At 34.4% G+C, this 27317-nt stretch overlaps 1 protein-coding gene across 2 annotated transcripts in view; it reads right to left on the bottom strand.

The window, feature by feature from the left end:
• NCAM2 (neural cell adhesion molecule 2) overlaps nucleotides 1-27317 on the bottom strand; it is a 485073-nt gene that overhangs the window by 68361 nt on the left and 389395 nt on the right. For both annotated transcript variants that reach the window (XM_036851505.1, XM_036851506.1), the window contains exon 12: nucleotides 19588-19761. In XM_036851505.1, the coding sequence (XP_036707400.1) occupies nucleotides 19588-19761 (174 nt within the window). The remainder of the gene's footprint in view (nucleotides 1-19587; nucleotides 19762-27317) is intronic.

Raw genomic sequence — 27317 nt, 5'->3', positions numbered from 1 at the left:
CTAGGTTGAAAGTGAAGGGAAGGAAAAAGATTATCAATGCAAATAATAACCAAAAGAGAGCAGGGATGGCTATACTAATATCAGACAAAATAGACCTTAAATCCAAAAATGTTACAAGAGAAAAAGAATGACATTATGCACTAATAAAATTTACAATACAGCAAGAAGATATAACTATTATAAACATTTACATACTACTGAAATATCATCATATGTGAAACAAAAACTGACAGAAATGAAGGGAGCAATAGTTTTAAAATAAGAGTTGGAGACTTCAGTACACTACTCAATAATGGAATAATCAAACAGATGATAAGTAAGGAAATAGAGGACTTAAACAACAAAATAAACCAACTAGATCTAACAGACATATACAGAACATTACCTCAAAACAACAGCAAAACATTTTCAGGTGCAATGGGGCATGTTTCAAGATAGACCATATGTCAGGCCACAAATTAAGACTTAAGAAATTTAAAAAGACAAACATCATGCAAAGTACCTTCTATGACCATTAACAAGATGATGTTAGAAATTGGTAACAGAGAAAATCTCAAAAATTCACAAAATAGTGGAAATTAAACATCACACTCTGAAAACCAAGGAGTTAAAAAAGAAATCATAAGGGCAGTTAGAAAATACTTAGAAATGAATGTAAATGAAAACAACATATACCAAAAACATAGGGAAAGCAGAGCTAAGGGGGAAATTTATAGCTCTAAATGCTTATATTAAAAAAACAGGAAAGATGTCAAATCAACAACCTAGCTTTACAACTAAAGGAATAAGAAAAAGAACTGACTAAACTCAAAGCTAGCAGAATTAAGGAAGTAATAAAGATTAGAAGAGAGATAAATGAAACAGGGAATAGAAAAACAACAGACAAAATTAATGATACCAAAAAATTAAATTTCCAACTTTATTGAGATATAATTGACAAATAAAATTGTATAAATTTAAAATATACAGTGTGATGATTGGATATATATTGTGAAATTGTTACCCTTGAATATGTTTTTTAACTTAGAATCACAAAAGTTTAGCTTTAATGAGATTACTATCTTTTGAGTATAATAAAAGGAAACAAATTTAACCTTTGTAACATGAGAATTTTGTTTCATGTAATAAAGGAGAAGTTGAGAAAGGTTCTTCCCTAGTCAAAAGGACCCCTTTTAGTAATGCCATTATTTGAAAATAACCTCACCTATAGTGCTTTAAAAAGATGACTCATGAGACTTTCAGTGACTTCCCATACCATTAAGAATAAAATGCATAATCCTCTCCAAGGTCTACAGGGCCCACTGGATTTGGGCCTTGGCTTTTTTTTTTTTTTTTTTTTTTTTATCATTGCTTCATTTAACTCCACCCTTTGATAATACATTCCAGCCAAAATGGCCTTTTCATTGACCTCTGCCCTGGCCAGACTTCCCCCATCTTTAAAAAATCACTCCCTTGCTTCATTTAGGGCTCTGCTCAAAGGGCTCTTCACTTCATTCAGGCCTCTTCAGAGTCCTGGCCTGACCACTCCTTCTAAAACCACCCTGGACTGCCACCTCTAGTCACCCTCCAACTTCTTGATCTGTTTCATGTTTCTTCATACTTCATATCACTACCAGGTTTTTTATATCTAATATATATAGAAAGAGAGAGATAGAGAGAGATATTAAATGTTATATAACATAATATACCATACTGAGGTAGGAGATAGATGTTCCCCTGAGCTTGACAACAGGTGTTTGTCAAGTGGAGCAAAAATGAAGCTCTGTTCTCACCCAGACACTCCAAGGACAAAGCTAATGGCAGAAGCTAAGCTCTGCTGAAGTAAAGAGAAAAGGTGCCCACTCCTGAGGTCAAGGAAAACTTCCCTGTCTGCACATGTGCAGGAAGCCTCCTTGGGGGTCAAAAAGGGAGGGGCTGCCACCCCATAATATGCGTGGACATGCACCCGCAGGCCTCTGCGGTGGGATCCATCTCAGCAAAAAGTTGCACACGCATGTTGGGGGAGGGTCCTCAGACCAGTCAGGTGTGAAAAAAGAAATGAGATAATTGGCCAAATGTAAACAAAGACCAGAAGGACTGTCCTGGATAAGCGATTTAAATTATCTCTTTACTGTGCTCCTTGTTCAGGATTTCCGCACTCCTCTCTGGGTGTGTATTTCTGCCTAGCTTCTGACTTACTGCACTCCTCTTCATTAGAGTGGACACCCACACCCTTTCTCTCTGGGTATGTATTTCTGCCTTGCTTCTGTCTGAAATAAACAAACTGTTTCTCTGTGTGCTCTCCCATACGTTGTGCTGTGCGTTTTTTCTTTAGCACCTAAAATCTACCTGGATATAGTCATTACATCCAAATTTTTTGTCAAACTAAATGAATGAGCGTGTATTATTTCAATTAAGATGATGAAGTAGGGAGTCATTTATGTTAATTGGAAACTGTATGTATACATACATATCAGAGGGGATAAATATCCTGCCCCAAATAACAGTCATAAGGGATTAAGTCACTTCTAAACTACTACTTCATAAAATGAAGGAAGAGGCATGTTCACTAAAAAACTATTTATAATTTGAGCATCAAGAAATAAGGACTACAGAACAAATAGGATTAAGTGAGAATCATTGATTGAGGCAAGCAGTTAAAGAAACAGAATGTAGGCTGAGTGACCCTACCAATAGATGGGGGATAAGACAATGCTACCCTGGACACCAAATCCAAAGGTCTTTCCACAGTAGCCGCACCAATTTACATTCCCACCAACAGGATACAAAGTTTCCCTTTTAACCACATCCTCACCAACACTTGTTATTTGTGTTTTTTTGATGATACCCATTCTGACAGGTGAGAGGTGATGTCTCATTTTAATTTTGATTTGCATTTCTCTGATGATTAGAAATGTTGAGCATCTTTTCATGTGCCTGTTGGCCATCTGCATTTCCTCTTTGGAAAAATGTTTATTTAGTTAATCTGACCATTATTTAATCAATTTGTTTTTTTGATGGTGAGTTGTATGAGCTGGTTATATCTTTTTGTTTTGTCCATGGCTTCTTTTGCTGTGCAAAAGATTTTAAGTTTAATTAGGTTCCTTTTTATTTTTTTAATTTATTCTTATTTATTTATTTATTTATTTATTTATTTTAACATCTTTATTGGAGTATAATTGCTTTACAATGGTGTGTCAGTTTCTGCTTTATAACAAAGTGAATCAGCTATACATATACATATATCCCCATATCTCCTCCCTCTTGAGTCTCCCTCCCACCCTCCCTATCCCACCCCTCTAGGTGGTCACAAAGCACTGAGCTGATCTCCCTGTGCTATACAGCTGCTTTTGTTTATTTATCACTTTTAGTTCCTTTGCTCTAGAAGACAGATTCAAAAAAATTTTGCTATGACCTATGTCAAAGAGTGTTCTCCTATGTTTTCCTCTAAGAAAGAGTTTTATGATTTCTGGTCTTACATTTAGGTCTTTAATCCATTTTGAATTTATTTTTGTATATGGTGTTAGAGAATGTTCTAATTTTATTCTTTTACATGTAGCTGTCCAGTTTTCCCTGCACAACTTATGAAGATACTGTCTTTTCTCCATTGTATATTTTTGCCTCCTTTGTCATAGATTAATTGACCATAAGTGTGTGGGTTTATTTCTGGGCTCTCTCTTCTGTTCCATTGATCTATATATCTGTTTTTGTGCCAGTACCATACTGTTTTGATTACTCGTGGTTTCTCAAAAAACTAAAAATAGAAGTACCACATGACCCAGCAATTCCACTCCTGAGTATATAGCTAAAAAAAACCCCAAAAGTCTAATTAGAAAAGATACATGCACCTCAATATTCATAGCAGCATTATTTACAATTGTCAAGATATGGAAGCAACCTAAGTGTCTCAACAGATGAATGGATAAAGATGTGGAATCTAAAAAGTACAACATACTAGTGAGTATAACAAAAAAGGAGCAGACTCACAGATATAGAGAACAAACTAGTGGTTACCAGTGGGGAGTGAGAAGGGGGGAGGGGCAATAAAAGGGTAGGGGATTAAGAAGTATAAACTATTACATATAAAATAAGTTACAAGGATATATTGTACAACACAGAGAATATAGCTAACATTTTATAATAAGTATTAATGGGGTATAACCTTTGAAAATTGTGAATCACTACATTGTACACCTGTAACATACAATGTTGTACATCAACCATACATCAATTTAAAAAAAGTTCTTTCTATGTGTTCCTGTGTCACAACAGGAACCAGCTGTGGAAATTAAGATCTCTGGCAAAATATTCCAGATTGAAGCAGCTTTATGGAATACATTCATTTTTCTGTCATGTGAAAAATACTCTGTCCATTGACATGTCCAATTGCAAAAGCATGATCTTTTACCTAAGGAGATCTCCTTTCTTCTTTAATGTTAGGTGAGCCAGTTGCAGCAGCACATGTCATACAGTGTTTGGATAATGCCTTTTGGTATGAAGAGTGGGTAGAAAATTAGGAATAATTAAGACTACTTTTTAGAGGAAGATAACTAACTCTATTTTCTCAATAGTCTACTTAAGTCTAAACTTAAAAATGCTCCAATATGTATTTTAAAAATTTTACTAGATGGCATGAAGGTTTATTAATATAAACAGAATTAGGTTTTATAAGACAGATAATTAGGTTATAATTATATAACCTTAGTACCCAGAGAAGCTTGTGGAATCTCTGGAGACTCTGAAAAAAGAAGAAAACAACCAACTTGCTTAGGTGGTTTTATTTAATTTAGCTTGGTTATGGTGATAATTCACAGATGTTTGGAAATAGTTAATAACAATTTTATTTTAGTATAAGCAAAGTTCGTAATTAAGTGGTGCAGTAATTCATCTCAGGTGATACAGAATATTCAAAGGTCTGTACAATATGGTACACAGGTTCTCAGATGTGCAGTCAAGATGGAGAGATATGACTCATATCTTAATACTTACATTATGAGGTGATCACTGGCAAAGACTGATATAAGCAATATTTACTAAAGAGTTGCAAAAGAATATAAAATATTTCTACTAAAAGATAATCAAATAACTGGTTACAAAGAAGCTCAAATTTATATTGGGCCTTGAAGGATGGATAAAAAAGAGTAGAAGGAGTAACATAAACTCAAGCATGGCCATAAGAAAGTAGAATGCACGTTTGGCACAATGAGTGGACTGGTTTTGATGTGCCAAGTGTTTTTTTAAGGGAACGTTTTGAAATAAAGAAGCAAAGACACATGAAGCACACACATACACACAAACACATAATACACATTTGCATATACATACATGTATACTTAGTATTGTCACTCATTTATTAAATGTGATTATTTGAATCATAATTTATATCATTCAGTTGGAGAAATGGAATTATTTTTCAGCTTACCTTTATGCATCCTAATGGCTGATCTTTTATATTTCTTGGAATATGAGAAGCCTATTTTACATATCACTGCTGTATACAATAGTGATTTTTAAAAAAGGACAGGGGCAAAAATCAAAGCAGTACATTAGTAGTTTAAAATGTTTACCAGACCTTAATATGTAGAAAAAGAAGGAGCACATGAGATGGCAACAGTAGGAAAAAGTAAGAGCATTGTCTCCATGGTCCACACATGATACTAAAGAGCTGAGAACCAGAGTGGTACCCGTCTCTGAAACCACTTCTGATCATGTCAGTCCATGGTGTTCATCCTCCCCTTGGAAGATGGCACTACTGAAGGAGGCATTAGAACCTTTCCAATGAAAGAAACTTGAGCCATTTAGTCTGTAAAGGAAAAGCTCTATACTCTCTTTAAACTCTGAGTATATTTATATACAATAATAGGGAAAATAGTGTTCATAATAATAAATTTTAATAATATAAAATAAAATAATTTTTAATATAGTGAAATATTGTTGGGCATGATTTCAAAAATTTTAGGGGAACAAAATTTAAATATGTCTTCTAAAGATCCCTATCATTTAAATTCACTATACAAATAATCATGATGGTTAGCGCATAGGGATTCCTCACTGAAATTAAGAAGAATTTGTAAGCTATATTCTAGCAAAGATCTTATTTACACTGAACACTCAAGTGTCCAGAAGAGTGTATTTTTCAGCAGTGAAATGGGTTCTAATTTTTTAAAGTTTCTAGGATCTATGAATACTTTCATCCACCTGTGGATTAAATTCCTATAAGGCACTCATGAAATATTCATGTTTCTTTTCTCACTCCTCACAAACATCTTTCCTATATAAATTAATTTCATTTCTTCATAACCTTTATATCTGTGATTCATAAAATTATAACCACACAGAAAAGCTCATTCATTTTACTGAAAAAAATTTAAAAAATTATTTTTATAAAAGCTCTATCATTACAGCTGAGTACAGAATTTTGCATGAATTTGTGTCTTCATCTTGACATATGTGAGGAAGTTTCCAGCAGACAAGTAATTTTACTTAATACTGCTATTTCACACAATTTCCCCCTTAGTTTAGTTCCCTCTATACTTTTTTCTACATAATTTAAATTCATTAAGATTTCAATTATATATGTTTGTAATTTAGTTCGGGTTCTTTTTATGGGCACACTGGAAACAGTCTAAGATATTCTTGTTTTGAATTTTAACATACAGACATCTTTCCCCTACATGCAAATTCTAACAGATTTCCTTTAACTTAAAATGTGAAATGACTGTGGATTACATTTTTCTTTCTTTTTTTGCAATTCATAAGAGTTTATTGCACTTGTATTTAACATAGACAGATGATTTTTGCAGTCAATTTCTCTTTTGCCTTTCACCATGTGAAATATAGCCATTTAGAAATGATAGCCATTTTTATTTAGGCATATTTATGTTGGAAATAGTATAATCATAAAAAATATTTATTGTAAAGAATCTTAAAAAAGCATTGGAGCTTATTAAGTTTTAAAAATCTGTAGCAGCTTAGAGCTAACACTAAATAATGATTATTTTAAATTATTTCTAAAATTGTGAAACTGAATAGTATGATGTGTGGAGGGAAATCCAGTTTCACTCAGGCAACAATAAGTAACATGGATTCAAAGAAACATTGGAATAAAAATCTTAAAGTGTAATTTGAAATTATGTTAAAATATCTTTTAGCTATTAGGAAACTATAAGATTATTTTTAAAAACCCACAAAAAACAGAAAACAAGCAAACAAACCAGAACATCCTTTTAGACCCATTTCATCACAAGTGGTAGGCAAAGAAGTTTGTTGAGAAATGATATATTACAGCATTTCAAACATGAAGTAGCTATCACAGATTCATGTCATTGGATCACATGAATTCTTTAATCATTGTTTATGAAAGATACCTGCTAATAAATCACGAAACAAAAGAAAATGTATAGCAATATGTGTTTCGAGAACACACATAAAAGAAAAAACACAGAGAGATAAGAGAAAAAGAAAAGAAGAAAATTCATTTTTAGAGTTAAAATAAACCACTCTGCCTGTGTGGTTTGAAAGGAGGGGAGACAGAAAAGACCTAAAAGTATGATCATGTTATACGCAGTGATATCTTCTGAGGTACATTTCCAAAAAAAATTAAAAAGGAAGTTTTTAAGTAACATAAAGACATATCGATTATTTCTTTATTTTTAGTGGCACCATAACATAACATAGAAAATTCCCCATAAATTTAGGAAAGTCACAACTTAGATAACATCATAATATGGCAAAATGCATGTGAAGAAATATTTGTATGGGCTTACTCAAGTTAAAGTGTGATGCTCATCCTCATTATTTTTACTCTATATTTTAAATAATCACTGGCCTTCTTTTTAAATACTAACAAAAGCAAAATGTTTCATACTCAACTATGATCAAGGAAGAAATTTTATAGGCAATAACTTTAACAAAATGTTTTCATTAACAATTACTTTCTTTTTGAGTTTTATAATTCAGATTAAAAGAAGCCCAATCCTGTACATTTTCATTAAAAAAATAATTGACAATTAATAGAAATATGACCTCTTACATTATTATGTACTCCATTTAGAGACATAGCACTGTACATATACAACATGTTCCTCAATTACCAATGAAGAATCCAGGAGCTATTGAATAACCTGAAATCTATTGCATAGCTAGTGGGGTTTTAAACAATAAAATTTTAGGTGGATATGAAATAGCATGCTTCCCATTATAGAACTGGTTGGATCAAATTACTTTATGGATTCTAATAGGTTCTTTTATGCAATGCAGAAATATCTACCAATAGGCAGAGCTGCCATATTGAATAATACTGACCTCATAATAAATGTAAATAGCTCTTCTTGTAGTTGTATATGATACAATATATGCAACCTTACACTGTGTCCATAGCGAATGGCCTTTGTTATTCTGGTTCTTGTTGAGAAAAACTGTCAAGTTTTGAAGTTTAAGCTTATATTCAAAATTTCCTCTGAGTATGCATATGGCACTAGCCAGTTTCCAAGATAATTGTGATTTTTTTTCCTCACTAGCCACGCAATAAAGCAGGAAATTTAGCTTATTATAGGTACTAATCATTACTCAGTAAGAAACATTGATATGCTCATTTTTCTAAAGGGGAATTGTCAATATTATAGCCATCAATATATTAATGAATTAATTTTAATATAATATTGTCTGTGCTTTAAAACTTGAAAAAGCCCAAATGTAAAAAATATTACACAAAAATAATAAATATCTGTATATAAAGATGAGATGGCAAGAGGAGGTAAAGTGATTAGACCTACAGAACTCAGGAAAGTCTCAGAAATTTTAAGTCCAAAACATGGGAACAAAGAAATGGATGATCACCAAACATTTGAACAATTGTACTTTCAAGTTCTTGTCTCAGATTTAAGGGAAGATGAATTCCTCTCTCTCAACAGAAGATGAAAGGTTTATTATCTGGATAAAATGGACCAAGGAAGCTTAGACTATGGGGTTATAAATATGAGGGAGTTTGGAGCTGATGAGCTGGCAAAAATTTGTGGGATACCATCTGACATAAACTGCTTTTCTGCAAAGCTCCAGTAGTCAAATGTGTAGATAATAACTAAAAATCCTCAAAAAAGATATCTACAAACAGCTGACACTTCACAGGCCTTTGTTGATGGGGAATCATAAACCCATCTGATCACAAAGCTTGAGAAGCTCTACCCTTGCAAATAGAGCCTAGTGGTGGTTTTTTCTCACTTTGAGATATACACATCCAGACAAGGATCACCAAATATTTGAGAAAAGTTTCCAATATGAGTGACAGAGAATAAAATCAATAACAATAATAACAGCAAAATAAGTCTAGGAAAAAAATTAGGGAACAGAAACAACTTTGAAAACAGACTATAATTACAATTATCAGAGAGAGAATATATAGTACTCATGAAATACGAAATGATCAGAGAATGAAAGATTTAGAAATTTTAAAATTGGCAGACAAATTGAAAAATATATATGTTAAAATGAAAAAAAATTATAGTAGAGTAGCGCTAATCTTCAATCTATTTCAATTTAAACTTCTATGCAAAATCAGTTTGCTGATCTATCAGACACAGGCATGTATTGTATAAATCCAAACACACAATTCAAAACAATCTTGGAAAAGATGCTTATTGAATACTACTTTTCAAAAAAAAAGAAAATGGCTTTCTCTACCATATAAATTGATTTTTTTCTTTCAAATTTTAATTAAATAGATCTTTTGCTAAAATTAAAGCCTGGATAAAAAGTTTGGAATTATATGTAATAATGAAGCATGCTCATAATATTAACTATAGTGTTTACAAACTAAATACTATAATGTTAAAATTACATCTAAAATTTAAATATACAAACTGAAATTGCATCCTGCAAAGCCACATTGAAGGTTCAGTGGAACTACGCAATGACAGGACTAAAAAATCCAACTGTGTATTTATTTCAAAATTGTAATCAATAACTACATCCCTTGATTAGTGAAAATGGCAAGAATTTGGAAAGATAAAAGTTTCAATGGAATTTTATTTAGATAATGCTCTTATTTTCAAATAAAAGTTATCTCCCTTATTTTCAGGAAAAAAGGGAAATTCTACTATAAGCTTAGACCCAAATAAAGCAGAGAATATAATAATTTTGGTAGCCATGGAAGGACTTTTATGTGTGATTCTAGCTGGCTAAACATTTCACAAATCAAAAGAAAGAGATTATGCTATTTGAGAGAACTGTTTTATGTTCTGTTAAAAAGAATTTGATATTTTAAAATATTAATTTTTCATTTTGAGTTTGAAGACTGAAAAATGAGTAGCAAGATTATTATTTTCTCTTCATTTGTGCCCAATGAGGTGTATAGAACACACTTACAAAATGTTAAATGATATGGTAATGAATGTCATGTAGCCCTCCCAGCCAAACAGTGCTACACCTGTAATACATGATTTTCACTCAAAATTAAATGTCAGAATGACTCACATTCTATATTTGAATATTTTAAGTTTTTGATATCTGATTTATTCACAATTCTCTATGTTTTGAAAATTAGTTTTGTGTCACATCAGTGATTGGGATGATCAGTAAGGCTTCAGCTAAATCTTGGGGAAGAATATAATAATAGGTCTAGGCTTCAACTGACCCCTAAGCCTAGGACCAGGTACAGAGTGAGCAAGTGTAATTCATAGGAACTTAATTAGTGAGTCATTTAGAATCAGAATCTACTAACAGGAAAATTATGATGCTAAAATTTTCCTGCTGAATGACATTACAATCAAGTGAGAACTGATATTTATTTCTATGTCACAATATCAGCAATTAGAAGCAGATACATGAATAGTATATAATGAATTACAGAGATTTATGAACAAGAAAAAGTAACTAAACATGCACTAAACTAACGTAAATTAGAAAAACATAAAGCCACTCTGAGGGCAAAAAAAAAAATTAGTAGGTGAAACGTTCATGACCATATGCACGTGTCTTTTCATAGATAAACCTAAATCTATCTTTTAACAAATGCCTCAAAGGCAATGAGTATAATTATGTTTTAAAAAGCTCTTAAAGTTTAAGATGAATGATTAGCACAAACCATAAAACAAATACACAAAATTAGCATTTTTTTCACTATTTAAAAATATGAGTGCCTTCAAATATATCTTCAGAGTTTCAGCATAGGGTTACTTACACAGCCAGAGAAACAAGTTTTCTAACTACAATTACGGATTATACATACCATTTTCAAAAATCTGTTTAAATGTACATATTATCTCACAGAAAAGAAAGGCAAACTCTAAACTATCAAAAATGAAGTGGACGGGGAGATATGAAACTAGAGGAGTAGCCATGGAACTGCATTTCTATCAATTCTGCAGTCCTGTTGAAAACATCACTGTTACTCAGATAACTGAGAGCTTTCACACAGATTGGTTTTGAATATCATCACTGGGGAAAGAAGATACGAGAGAGATTTGAGGATGGGACTCCTGCATGGAGCCAGGAACGTCTGAGTTCTTGGATGAAACTAAAAGTGTGAGCTAGAAAACACACACATACACACACACAAGACTACTGGCAACTAAAATTTGTCTGGCTTGGCCTTGAATCAAATCCTAGTTTGATTGGGTGGGGTGAGGTGGGTAGATAAATATTTGTTTGACAATCAGTAACTATAAACCTGCTCTCATAGTACTCTCATAGAATACCTCAAATCAAGAAATTAATTTAGGGTGCTCTGGTGCTTCCAGCTTTGTAATGCTCCAGGGTAACTTCCAGAGGCAAACGGATATCCTCTTTGGAAGAATACACCCAAACCTAAGGCCTTGCAGGATTCCCAGTAAAGAAGATAAGCAAAATAAGAGATCACAACCTAAAGTCATAAAATATACTAGTAAATAAGCCACTCTGAGTGAGAGTCTGCTGAAACAAGCCAATGAACTAATAGAAATTATGTAAATTAAAATGTGATCATTGAATTAAAAACTTAATAAGAGGTTGAATGGCAGATTAAACATAAGTGAACAAAGAATTAGTGAGCTAGTAGACAGAGCTGAATAGCATAATAAAAGAATGAAACATAATAAAATATATGTAAGGAGATATGGTATTCTAAGCTTTCAAATAACAAGTTTAGCATGTTATTTAGATTTTCAGAATAAAGGAATAGAGAGAATGAGAAAAGAGACAATATTCAAGAAGGTAATGATATAATATTTTCCACAGCTGATGAAAGATAGGGATTTTCAGATTCAGAAATGAAACTGAACCCCAAGCAGAACAAATACTGAAATCCACATTAAGACATGTACTATTTGTTAAAAAAATGACAACTAACAGCAGACTTCAAAACAGTAACAACGGAAGCTGGAAGAGAATAAAATATTCTCCTTAGATTACAAAAGGAAAGTAACTATCAAGTTTGATTGTATACTCAGCTGAACTGTAATTTGAAAACAAAGTTGAAATAAGAACATTTTTAATATAAATCTTTTGAGAATGAATGAAAGCTATGGATCTCCTCTCCAGAATATGTATATATGGACAATTATGAAGTTGAATACAATTTTTGAGATTCTCACTCTCTCTGAAGCCTGTTCTCTGCTTCAGTTCATATAACTTTCACCCTTAAATCAAGCTACACCAGAGAGGGTGTACTTGGGCCACATTCTCTAGCTCCCTTATAATAATTTTAGTAAATTACCCTGATTCTTATGTCTGTAATGCATTGAAGCACAAAGGAAAGAAGCTACTATGTAATTATTTTTGTCTCAATTGATATCCCTTTGAAATCATCAATTACTACATCATATAATCTCACAACTCACGCACACATAATATTTATCATATATTTTCTGGACTTTATTGTCATGCTGTAGTCTAGTCAACCATCCATATATGGGGTGGAATGAACAAACATGCTTAAAATGCCTGCCTTGTTCTTCCTCCCTTCCCTTCCCTTCAGCTTTATTCTTTTCTAATAAGAAACTTTCAAATAACAGTGATATTTCACCTTTCTAATTCATATTTAACTGTCAGGCAAATTACCCCTTAAATTATCTATAAAACTACCTCCCACTAGCTATCGAAAACACATCACAACAGTCACACACACACACACACACACACACACACACACACACACACATATATATATATATACCTAACTCATATTCTACAAGGCAGTAATTTGTGTTCCACTTTCTCAATTCTTAACTGAATAAAAGATACAAAGTCCATAATAGTTAATAGTATAGGCTTTGGAATCAGATTTCCTATCTGGGTTTGAATTTTAGTTTCATTATTATTCATCCATATGACCTTAGGGATAAGACACTACACGTTATAGTCTCAGTTTGCTCCTTTATCTGGATTGCCCTCAGCTTTATTCTCTGTAAAACAGAATATATTGATACTACCAAATTCTTCAGTTTGTTGCCTATTGACTTTATTTTCAGTTCTCACCACAATGACTGCAAAAGAGTGAATATTTGGGACTGAATTGTATTCCTTCCCCCCAAAATTTATATGTTGAAGCCCTAATGTGATCCTTTTGGAGGTGGGGCCTCTGGGAGGTAATTAGGTTTAGATGAGGTCATGAGGGTGGAGAGATTAGTGTTCTTATAACAAGAGAACTAGAAACCTGAGCCCTCCGCACACTTTCTCTCTCTTTCTCTGTCTCCCTCTCTCTTCCCTGTTTGGACATGGTGAGAAGGCGGCCATCTGCAGGCCAGAAAGAGGGTCCTCCTAGGAATCAAATCATATGGCACCTTGATCTTGGACTTCCCAGTCTCCAGAACTGTGGGAAATAAATACCTGTTGTTTAATCCACCTGATCTAAGACATTTTGTTACAGCAGACTAAACTAAGACAGAAATGTTAGATATCTTTAATGTTACATTAATTGCCTGATCACTGATATTTTGCCTCAGCAAGGAGGAAGAACATGATCATTTTAGGAGACTGTCTATATATATAGTGTGAGGTGGAAAGAATATATTTTATGAGTAATTTCACTCAAAACATCATCGACAAATCTTCCTGTAGTAAATGAGAATTTGCTCATTTATTAATATAAACTAATTTTGTTTCTCAAGTCAGCTAATAGATGACTTGGAAATATCCTAGAAAACATTTTGAGGGCAAAGGAACCATATTTAAATGTTCTGATGATTTATTTGACAGAAATCATTTGCAATAGAAAAAATTGAGAAATAGTTCTAAATAAATGAAGATCATAAATTCTTAGGTTTGTGTATACACATATTCATAACTATACATAGATACATGCATTGCAGAATTTATTATACCTCACAATTCAAACTTCAACAAGATTTTGATCTATGAAATTAGATCAGCTTTTGGAATTTTATTTAAAATAGATACATATTAAAGAGGATATTATAGTAAATATGGAGATGTCAGCTAAGATTCCCATTTGCTGCCTAGCTGGGGATAATTCAGGCTGCAGACGGTTAGGGTCTGCCTCAGGTGCAAAAAGCTGTCTCTAACACAGTTGTACTGTTCCCGGAGAAGCTTGCATCTGAGTAAAGAAGGAAGCAAGGGTATAAAGGACTGGCCATTTTAGCCTAAGGTGGACATTCTACAGAATGTAATACTCCTCATTCCAGACTTCCTTGATGGGTGAGCTGAGGCATTATCATGCCTCCAGTACAGTCCAACTTCCCTCCTGCCTGATCAAAGCCCTAATTCCTTTTACAAGATACCTTGTAGTCCAGACTACATCTCTGTGTCTGCTACTGGATAATAAAATATGGAACAGTTGATACCAAAAGTAGGGGTCTCTGATGAGGCAGGAGATTCGATAGGGTATTCATCAGTGAGTGAGATGCATTAGGCTTTTGAGATGTACAGAGGAAAACGGAGCCTAGGCACTAAATGGTGCACAAGGCTGCCATGCCAGCACTCAACTGGGACCGCAGCAGAAAAGGGCGCTGCAACAGGTCCAAGCAGTGGTTCAAGCTGCCCTGCCACTTGGGCCGTATGACTGATGCAGTGAGCCTAATGCTGTTTGATGTATTAGGGATGGGAAGAAATATTCTGTGGAATTTGTGGTCATTCCCAGGGGAGAATCACAATGAAGTCTCCAGGTCTCATGAGTAAGGTAATACTATATTCTGTGCAGCATTACATACCTTAAAAAAAATCCTGGCACATAATTGAGCAAGAAGAAATGACCGGCTAAGGGATCACAATCGGACCACATGGCCATGTAACTGGAGCTGCCCATCAAGACCTGCCTACTGACCCACTACATCTTAAGGTCACGTTGCTCAATAACCATCTATTATAAGTGAAGTGGTCCATCCAAGATGGACAATGTTGCCTTGAGAGATCCTCATCCAGTTGATTGAGGTTTTGTGGAGCCTGAATTGCAGTTCAATTACTCCATTTTCCCAGCTTTGTTTCTCCCCTCTTCTTTCAAAGATGTCTATCCCTAATAAACACCTTGCTGCTTCTGTAGACACAAATGTATTGAAAGGGGGATATAACAGATTCACTTATATAGAGACTCAATAATAAGGTGCTATAAAATAATCCTTTTCCTTCTCCCACCTCTACCAAATTTCATCATTCCCTCTACCCTCTACTCTCATATGTTTTGGCACTTGAAATACTGAAATGAATGGGCATACTAGTTCCACTCAAGGAATTTACAAACTAGGAGAAAAGATAAATCAGAGATTTGTAGTATAAGAAGTAGAATATGATATAATGTAATATATTAAAATATAAATAAATAAATAAATAAATAAAAATATAAATACAATATAATATAAGAAATATGTTGTTGCTTGCTGGCGACTCATTCTGGGGGAAGAGAGAGTTTTAGTGTGAAAGCACTTCCAAGAAGGAGTGATTGTGAGAGCACATTGTAGGTTGGCCAGAGTAAAAGGGTAATTCTAGGCATTGTTAAAAGGACGTAAGCCTGGCTGGTTGGAAAAATGTGAGCAAGGTTGAAGTATCACTTTTAAAGGAAACCGTAGTGACTCGATGAAAATATGTGTGCTTAAGGTGGAAAGTTTAAGTCTAAACTATGTTATATATTCTAACATTCAAATTATTGATGTAAATTTTACAGAAAACATGACTATGATTATGCATTCCATATTTCATATTTCCATCAGCATAAAGCATTTGTTATTCTGATCTTCACTATATCTCTTTATGTTATTCTATATCTTTACAAAAATGGTACATCTCTTTGCTAAAGGAAGAGCAAATGCCAGACACACATTTTCTAGATTGTTAGGATTGGTTCCAGTGGGATTGTCCAGCTTGGCCCTGGCTACCCTTTGCATTTATGTTTTTCTCTTAGTTACATATTTACATTCCTGCCCGTTAACCAACTACTAGGGTTACAAGATGAAACACTTAAAGATTTGAGTTTTTATACATGAAATGAGATCACCTTGCCATTTGAGATATACAGTGTAAATTCAACAGTAAATAAATCAGATTACTAAAGTGAACTTAATCTCAAGGAGAAAAAATGACACCAGTCCAGCAACAGGAAGTTGTGTGGAAATGCGTGGGCCTGCTTCTGCTGTCTTGGAATTTTCAACTGCGATAATTCATAAAGAGAAGAAAGAGATGGAAAATACTAAGCAATTGAGAAAACCTTAGGCATCCCCTGCAGAGTTGAATAAGAAGAGGCTGAACTGGCTCTGGAACCTCAGTCCCAACATTCCAACCCCCAAGCTCACTGCATCACACTCTGTATAAGCAGAAGACTACAAAGAGAAGAAAATCATTCCATTGGAGTAGTGCACCTTCCTCCTAGGAGAAATCTGTCTTCCCTTCTGGCAGGTGAGGATAACGCAAATGGATGAACAGATCCATTGGATTTGTCAGCAAAAAGTGGAGGTGGAGGGACTTTGCCATTTCCATCCTCATTTGGAATTCTTGTTTTTACAGAACATTAATCTCTCTTCTGAAAGAGGAAACCTGTGAGGCAGTCTAGGTTCTTATATTTCAGCTTAATAAGGATGTGGAACTTTTCCCCAGGTCAAATGGATACTCCATAAAGTTGGTGGACTATAGTTACACTCAGAGCGAAACCTACTGAGACAAGGGCGAGGTGGTCAAGCTGAGCAGTGTTCCATCTGAGGACACTCTCTCTCCAAAAAGTCTTCTGGTGTGCTTGCACCCCACACATGCATCCCCAGGAGACAGGTACTTAGATGTGGTCTCACAGAGAGCACAGATGGCAGGGACAGCCCGAGGAGAATTACAGCACCAGAAAAATAAGAGGTATTTGACTCCTTTTTTCTTCCCAAGAGAAGATGTAGTTCATGCCACCTCCCCACTCTCAGCTCCCCAGGATAAGATCCAGCTGTATGGGGGCCAGAGAAAATATGAGTGCTAAATTGGACTTTGTAAGTTTTAAGTTGTGCAGGACTTAACTGAATGTATTTGTACTTGAAGAGGACCACAAATCTATAGTGTCTGCTAAAGATGTTAAATAACAGAAAATGAGATTTCCCCAAAAATGATGAAATGAGTAATTGGATTAAAAAATCGTGTTTGTACTACACTGAGTTGAGATCATGCAGTAGTTTAGTTACATGATTGTAACCTGATTCAAGGAACTTATTAACATATCTTTGAAAGAAGAGTAAGCTGCGAAAAAGAAAAAAAAAAAATGTATCAGTGCAGATATTTCCCTCATGTAAAGGGGAGAAAGCTCCAGCCATGGGACTTAAAGTATTTTGGTCTTATTGGCAAGCTTTAAGCTGTCCCAGTCTGAAGCCATTAAATGCCATATTCATGTAACTTCGCTTTCTGACATTAGAGACTCACTAAACACACTTCTGACTCACATTTTCTTTCCTACGTAATATACACACGTACTCATTGCATAGACTCTGAATGTCTCATTTCTGGGATAGTGATTTCTCACAGTAAATCACCAAATGTTCTTTGCTATTATATACCACTGTTATAAGCATGGAAATTTGCTTCTGAGCGATGTATACATGGGGTACAAAATCAGGTTTTTGAACTTGAAAAACTTGGCCAGTCCAACGCCATTATAAATTCTCCATGGCGTTGCAACTTTGTAAGAAGTCTTGGGAAAATCTATTCACCTCCTCCCTCTAACCCAGGGTGGAGGGGCAGGGTGTGGCAGTACTATTCTGCCGAGTGTAATTTCTATCGTGTTCAGACCTCACATTCCGTTTCTTCATATCTGTGATGGAGTGCTCACTATCAATGTTCTCTACTGTCAGAAATATCTTCTCTTTCTGTCTCTCGCCTTTCACCCTCTCTTGTTTTCTCTTTCTTAAAAAAATATGACTCCTACATCTAGGATAATGATTTCTTTTACTAGCGTCCCTGAACTCACTCATTCATTCTTTTTGTGCATGACCTTTATGCATCTTCTCTCCTGAACCACATAGCATGTGCACAAAGAGCATTAACTATCCAGAATCTCTCATCATTAAAAGCAGTGATAAGAGCTGACCTGTTTGGGGGCATTATTTGAAGAATGTGTAAAGGATTGATGATTGATTGACAAAATTCCCAACACTTCTATCAAAAACCTATAGTTACTCTTAGTCAAAACTGAACAAGCAGGTGCCAACACAGGTGAGCCTCAAATGATTTTATCTGTTCTGTCTCCATTGTCCACTAGGACAATTCTTCCCAGGAGGGCTCATGCCTTTTATAGAACCTTCACACCATACATGTTAGGGTCAAGGCAGAGCCAGCAGAGGAGGACCACTCTGCAGCAGTACTTTCCTCACTATTTTATACTATCGTTTTGGGCCACGAGATGTAGTTCTATGTCGCAATTAACAGAGTCCAACTCTGGTAATTTAGTATTTTTCCCTAATTTAGTTTCTTCTCCTAATAATGGAGGAAAAAATCACATATTCACATGATGAAATTCTACATAAGTGAAAAGAACTGTTGCAAACTGTTCTAATTTCTCATAGCTAGCTAATTCTATTATTCAAAATCTTATGACATGCAGTAGAAATTTGAGTTTTCAAAGCATAATTTTGAAGTAAATTTTGGTACGCAAGGTCAATTTTTATAGATGGCTTCATGAGTATATATATAAGACATACATTTTACAGTATGACGTTCACACCTACTTATGAAAGAAATATTATTAATAAATGGAAAACACACACTTGATAACATTCAGCTATCAAATGTAACATGTCAGCAATTTGTTTTCCAACACCCAAATTTTAAATACTAACTTTTTCCCCTGGAATTAAACTTTGGTGATTTTGCTAAACTTTTTTTTTTTTTTTGTAATATTATTTTTGGCTGAGCCGAAAGGCTTACAGGATCTTAGTTCCCTGACCAGGGAGTGAACCCAGGCCCATGGGAGTGAAAGTGCCAAGTCCAAACCACTGGACTGCCAGGGAATTCCCAAAACTCTTTAATCTTTACTAAAGATTGAAACTTTTCTACTCTTTATTAAAGTATTCTTAAGAAGAATAAGACAGTGGGAACGTCTTTCCAACCCTATCTCATTAAAAGAAAGAAAAATAGCATGTTGAAGGAAAATAAAAAGCTAATCACACAGGTATGTTGAAGATCAGCTTGAATTAACCAACACACACTTTGAAATCATTGACTCACTTTGAACTCCATGGGAGCGTACTATTTTCCAGGTTTCTGATGCCACTTCTTTAACATCCACTTGATAGTGATTAATAGGCACACCTCCATGGGAGTCCGGCTTGCTGAAAGAAACCTTGGCTGTGGTCTGTGACAGCTCTATAATCTTCACTCCATAGGGATTGGATGGCACATCTACAAAGGAATAAAAACAAAGGAAATATAACCCAGGTAATGTGGATGGCCATTATTAAGACTTATGGTACTCTGAGAACTAGGAATAAAAGAAAATTGCTGCCTATATCACTTAATATATTTGAATTACAAAGCTTGCATAAACCGCTGAATGATCTCTTCGAATTGCAAGAAGGTATACATTAGTCAATCTTTATTACTATAGTAAATAAAGAGTAAAATATTCAGTACCAAATTTCATTTATTGAGAGAATAATTTTACTTCTGCCTTTACTATACAATATAAGCATTTTATTTCCATTCAAGGAAACAAGCTCATGAGTGTGTGTGTGTGAGTGTGTGTGTGTGTGAGAGTGTGTGTGTGTGAGAGAGAAAATGCAGGCACAATTAAAATATAAGAAAAGATTTTACTGAATCATTAGCATAAAGAATTATCTTTTGTGAAAATGTGAGATTTATTTCCTTTTTGTTTATTAAAATTATATTAATAACTTGGTGGCAAGTGTTAAGTTCAGATAAATTGTCATTATGAACTAAATAAAACTGTAAACTATTTTTTAAAATTTTATTTAAGTATCAGTTAATTAAAATAAAGTTAGGTATTTCAGTTTTAATCCCTGTATTTAAAGGAGACAGCTACAAAATTCTTCTTCTATGTGTTTCTGTATTAATCCATTACTCACATTATTTCAAACTCAAGAAGATATCCTGGGTGAATTTTCATTTTATTTTCTAGTACACAAAGCTTTATAAAGAATTATCTGAAAGGTCGAACAGGCAACAGGAGAAAATAAGAGGGAAAAAAGTCTTGATGAGGAAATCGATGAAACCTTTGCTCTAGAAACATGAGTAATTAGAGGCATGTTAAACATTAAAGGAATTTCTCTCGGTCCCTTCTGTCTCTCAATCTCTCTCTCTTTCAATATCACATTTGAAAAAAATCATAAAGATTGGAAATGTACACTTAATTTATGTAAATTATATGCATGTGTTATATAAATATGTAAATAAAATATATAGTTCCATCTCTGGAATTAACTCTACAAAAACAAAAAGAAAAAAGCACTAGATTGAAAATAATGCAGTAAACGTAAATTTTTGTTCTGATATATTCAAACATTCATATAAAAATCTCTAATGGCTCTCAAAAGTCAAATGTGCCTTATTTGCTAAAGTTAAAAGAGAGCACTATAGGTCAAATAAAAATATGTCTTATAAATGATACTGGGCAAGAGCCAAGAAGGCAGGTTTATGGCCTTTTATATATTAATATTGTAAAGAAATGCAACAGTGTACGTTTCAGCTCTAATTAGTAACTGTAAATTATTTGGAGATCCTATGAAGTGCATTATGCTGTAACTCTAAGGTTCAGAAATAAATGTGCAGAATACTGATGCATCCCAAAGTCATACTGCTATTAAAATCTTATCTGGAAGTAAACATTTTAAATTATCTTAATAATTTATTTAAGTTGTCATATATAAACATGATCATAGTTTTACAAGTTTCTTTAATCCCTGGGTTATAACTATAGGTTCTTTTCATCTGTAGGTTTGATATAAAGTTTGAAGAGGAGGAAAAAACACACACATTGATTGTTTTGAATAAGACTGCCAATTCCTCACCTCATGCTGAGTGACTCTCTAATGTCAGCTAGGTCTAGGTTGGACATCACATCAATGATAACCTTTAGTTTGAGGATACACTTCAAAAGGAAAGGTTTTAAGTACTAGGGAAGGAGAAAGAAATGTAATTCTTCTGGGCTCTTCCTTTTGACCATATGGCATGTATACGGTTCTGGGTTCTTACCCTCAGTGCAGAAGTATACACCATTTGCTAAGCTGTACACCCTGACACGGTACACCAACCAGATTTTTATTCATAGCACAAAAGTACCGTCACCAAAATATAAGCCAGTGGGCATCTTTTTCCAGCCATATCGTCTATTTTCAGACCTGTTGACTCTTACCTTGGTTTTTCATTTACATTTATTTTTTATTGGCCTCTTCTTTATGTTACCTAACTAAAAAGGAAAGTGTGCTTATGATTTGCAACTCTAAAATCTTCCTAAATATTTGTTTCCATTCTGATTTTACATGTCCAACCACCCACTGACTACTAAATTATGAATTTCTTGTAGAAAGGGACAAAATATTTGATATACACAATTTATACATGCATGCATACATACATACACACATATATACATACATGTATCATTGAAAATACTGATAGACCATACTCAGTCCTCAGGAAATATATGATGTATTAAATATTTCAGTAATTAAAAACAGTACACAAAGGTACAGAGTATGTCCAAGTGAATAGTGCCTGATGTAGAACCAACATCTTTAATTCTTCTCTCCACTTTCTCAACTGTTTTGTAATCACATTCATCCTTGATTCTACCTCTGATATACATCAAAATTAGTCACAAAGTTATTTTCATCTTTCCTGCATTATAATTCTTATATCCATCTTTTCCTTCCTGTTTCCACTGTTAACTCCCAAGCCCAGGCCCTATCTGCTTCTACCTGCAATGCCATTAGTGGCTCTCAGCTTCCTTTTCTATGGACAGCCCATCAAATTTCAACCCATAAGGCATGTAAATGCAAAATCAATTTTTCTAAAATACCATTCTGGTCACGTCACTTTCCTGAGGAAGATATTCAGGAACTTCCTCCTCTTTACAACAACAAACTTAGACTTTTCAGTCTGGCTTTCAAGATCCTGAAATATCTAACCTCACTGGGTGTATGCAAGCATACTGTAAAAGATAATCAAACACAATCCAGTGTTTTAAATAGGGCTTGTGGATGTGAATTCCATACGTAATGCTCCCACCATTGTTAGCATATTTTTCTAAATCACTTCGTAGCACCTTCCATCTTAATAATTAATGAATGCCACCTATCACTGAATGAATAAATAATACAATGATGCAAACACGTATTTATTTACTCTTCCTTTTCACCTCGACTGGTACCAATATAGGGTTCGATGAAGAGCCTGGATATATATCACCAGAATCTATGGATCCAAAGTCTGGTCTTGCTACTTTTGTCAACTTCAGCCTTGGACAAGTCTCTTAATCTTTTCAACCATCAGTATTTTTCTCCCTAAAATGGAGATTAGAATAATATCCACTGCTAGGATGCTATGAGTATTAAATAATGAAGAACACATAAAACAGAACTTGAAATATACTAAGCACTTAGTAAATATTAGTCACCATAGTTTTTGCTATCCTTCTCTGGTAACCATCCTCTTACTATCACTTTATTTTGTATTCATTGACATCTATCAATATTTTAGTCAAATGGTAGGTAAAAGATACAATACTGAGGTTCAGCTTAGAAATGTTTGCTGTGTATAATAGCAAAGACTTGGTGTCACGGTCTAGGAGTCAGATAGGAACAGTCTCTGGAGTTGCTGTAAGATTCTAGGCAAATTAAACTTATTGGGTATCAGTTTTCTTATAAGCAAAACATTAATAATAATAACAACATTAAAGTTGCTGTTGTAAGGGTGAGTTGATGGAAATACATCACAGGACGTTTACAAATATTATTCTCAGTTACCCTTTCTTTAAAATAACTCTCAGGGTCTAAATAACATTGATAAACATTTTGATATTTAAACATATGCCTAAAGTCATAGCTTGATCAAAGTATAAATGAGAAAACTTATAAAAAGTCTGCCTTGGTAATTACTTTATCTTGTAACAGGTAAAGGAACAATAAGAGGAGTTGCTCTTCTGACTTTAATTCTGATAAAATAAAAGAATACAATTAAATAAAAAAGAACTAATAAGTAAAGTAAAAGTACAAGAAACTTTATGAAAAAGGAAGAGGGCAATAAGCAGATATATGCATAGATGTTTGGAAATAAAGTGAAAATAATACATCAGATATTATGTTCTCCTGTCTAACAAAAAAAAAGCATCCCAAAGTGAAGATGCCCCCTATAAGGCAAAATTCTGAAAGCATATGCCCAAAGATATTCACGTAGAAGAAAAGAAAGAGAGTTGAAGAATATAATGCACCTGCAAATGATATCTTGGATGAGTAAATATTTTAAATTGAAAAATTTCAAATTGAAGATGAATCATGGGATTACAAAACAGTATTTCCTCAGGATTCAGGATAAGGTGAGAGTCAAAAATGTTGAATACAATAGCAATATAAAAGATGATTTGTGGATGTGTGCGCATGTGTATTTTAGATCTTCAAACTCACTTCCTCAACTGTGTCCTCAATTATCAGGAAATAAATAGACCTTGATATCAAAAGTGAAAAACAGAAATCATCAAGTGAGTTCACTCAAATTGTATTCTATCACTTTTGAATTAATGGAAGTCCACCCTCCTCTTTTCCAAGGCCAAATCCTCCATCTCTGAATGGTGTTTCTTTTACTTTTTTCTTCTGCAGAACACTGCATCACCAGGTAGCTCTTCTCTTCCCTTTTTCTTCTCTTTTGGAGTTTCAGTCTCGCTTTCTTCTCTGCCTTATTGCCGTGAACTATAAAAATCTCCCAAATGACAAACTTTCTTCTGTTCTACTCTATTCTCAGGCAACAAACTCTTCTTTTGTTTCCCTGTCACACTGCTTGAATAGATTGTTCCTAATTTCTGTCCCAACATCTTTACTTCTGGAACTTTGGTTTCCTAGAATGCTGGGAAGCTGGCAACTAAGGTAGGGTTCAGAGTCACTGACTCAGCTCTTTCCCCACAGGTGAGGATGTGGTATTGCTAAACTTAGATCAATAGGAACAGTTTGATATTTGTCAGCCTTTGTAAGTGAAAGTACTGAAGTGAATATTTTTCTAGAATGGTGTTTGAAACCTTACCTTAAATGTTTTCCAATGATACTCCACATCCATTTCTATCATCTATGCTACTCCCCTTTATCATAAGAAAGGGAAGGCTAAAATCTTTATTTCCCAGGTTCACTTGTTGCTACAATTGTTAGAACCATGAAGGCACTTAGGATGAGCTGCACATCTTAGTGGTTTAACATGCTGAAGGAGTGTGTGTGACATCCCTACTCTTCCGAGGAGGTGCACGTGGACAAGGAGACCTACAGATGTGGATGATGGAAGCAGCTGGACTCCCTATTCCACAGCCTAATCACACAGTTCCTGGTGCTGGTGGCTGTGATATCAGCCGCAGGGTAGCTTGGCTGCAGGGATTTCTGACCTCTGATTAGAAGTTGCAGACTTGACCTTGCACCTCACTTGAGGTATATTATGACCTTGAAGCCAGAAGATTGGTGGCTATCTCATGCCTTCCCTTTTTCCTGCCTCTCAAATGATTTTATAACCACCCAATTCTCTATATTAAATTTTTTTCTCCTAGGTTTGTTCATCAGTCTCCACCCGATAAAAAGTCCCAAATATTAAGGGAATTATCGTATAAAGAATTGAACTTCCTAGATATAGCAAGACCCTAACATGCAGAGTGTAGCTATCAACTGCATGCACCTCAGGGATGATGCTGAGATGGGTTCCACCTGCTTCTGCTCTGAGCAGCCACGTTATTTCCAATAAATTTTATATTTTTTTTCCTATTTCAATTGTGAGCTTAATCTAATGTTATAGCCAATCTGTAGCACATCTGAGACCCTGCAAATTCCTCACTTCATTACCCAAATGCCAAATCAGATCATTATCCTACTGATCTTTTAACAGCATTTGATCACATATGTTTAAAATTTTCTCCTCGCAGGTAGTTACACTAACTCTCTAAATAATTGTTTTCAATTTTATTTGTTCATATACTTTAAAATCCATCAATTAAACTGAGGTACTCCAGGGATCTGTCCTTGATTACATCATTTACCTCTTATATTCTCCATTTAATCCGAGGTATTAATTATTAATTATTTCCTCAATTATACCCAAGTCTTGACCCTTGTCACAACTCACGGAGTCCCATGTCCCATTATTAATTGTGCATTTCAACTATGATTCATAGGCAAATCAAATGAAACACACTGAATCCTTTATACATTCAATAATTCATGTAAATCTACTATAAGCCAGGCAATTTTCTATGTTCTGGGATAAAAATTGAGACAACCATCACTTCTCTTATAGAGATTACAAGCTAACTACATAAAAATAATTGTAATATATAAACTATTTTGTACAAACACTGTGGTCAAAATTAAGCAGACAAGTGAGATAGTTTAGGTGGGGATGGGAGCAGAGTTGGAGTGTTGTAATTTTGAATTTTGTGGATGGAAATATCTTTGTTAAAAAAGTAATATTTGATCAAGGACTTAAAGGATAAGAAAACAACTCATGAAACTGCTATGAAGAGAACACTGTAAGTACAAAGATGAAATGTGCCTTGAGGGTTTAAAGAAGGGGGGCAGTCTGTGGAGAGCAGGATGACCAAGGTGTGGGGAAAGGAGATGGAGTTCAGAGAAGGCCACTGGGGGTGGGGTGAAGAGAAACCTTGTGCAGCGTGATAGGTCTTTATAATCACTATGGCTTCATCTCTGAACAAAATAGGAAGCCACTGGAATGCCTTCAGCAGAAGAGAATTATGCCTTAATTACTTAACTATTTGTTTAATAAGAAGAAGCCCTCGTGATCTTTTATTTAGGCTATACTCCAGGGGGGGCATAAGCCAAATGGGAAAGCCAGTTTAGGACTTTATGCAAAAATATACATTAAAAGCAAAACCAAACCAAACCAACAAAAACAACTAGAGTATAGAATATAGAATATAGAAATTTCATGAGAATAGTAAGACCCTGTAAACACCTTGTTGGTAAAAGAGTCAATAAGACTTGCTAAAGTGTTGGGTGTATGGTCTGAGTAAACAAGTTGATTAACGATGACTGTGAGTCTCTTGACCTGAACAACTGGAGACAGTTGCCACTTACTGAGATAGGAAAGAATGCCAAAGGAAGATATGTAGAGGTGAATACAGATTCGCTTTTGATATCTGGACATTTGGAGATTTGCATTGGCTCTAGAACATCTTTGTGGAGAGGGAATTAAGTTTGATATAAAAGTATAGAATTCAGGGAAAATATCCAAGCTGACGACATATTTTGGAGTTTTAGAGTATAAGTGGTATTTAAATCATAAAAATTAGAATAACAAAGGTGTGAGTGTAGATAAAATAAAAAGAGACCACCAAACTGAAGTACAGTGATTTTTAAAGTTCAGAGAAATATGGAACTACTAGGAAAGAAGACCAAAAAGAGCCTGATGAGGAAGAAGAAAAACCAGGAAAGCATGGTGACATGACTGCTATGTTGTGGGTTAGGGAGATGACTCAAGGAGAAAGACACACTCGATTGTGTAATCTGCTGCTAGATGAAGAAGCATGAGGATTGAGAATTGACCGCTGGATCGAGCATGAGAAGGTCAATGGATACCTTGATAATAGTAGGTTTTACAGAGCAGTGGAGGTAAAAACAAGACTGAAAGTGTTTGTGACAGAATGAGAGGAAAGTAATTAGGTGCAGCAAATATAGTCAATTATTTTGTGAACTTTATTAACAGAAATGATGCAGAAGTGGAGAAATGATACAGTAGCC

The sequence above is a fragment of the Balaenoptera musculus genome, chromosome 4, assembly GCF_009873245.2.
Source record: "Balaenoptera musculus isolate JJ_BM4_2016_0621 chromosome 4, mBalMus1.pri.v3, whole genome shotgun sequence".
Taxonomy (NCBI): domain Eukaryota; kingdom Metazoa; phylum Chordata; class Mammalia; order Artiodactyla; family Balaenopteridae; genus Balaenoptera; species Balaenoptera musculus.
This window is presented reverse-complemented; position numbering and strand designations above follow the sequence as displayed.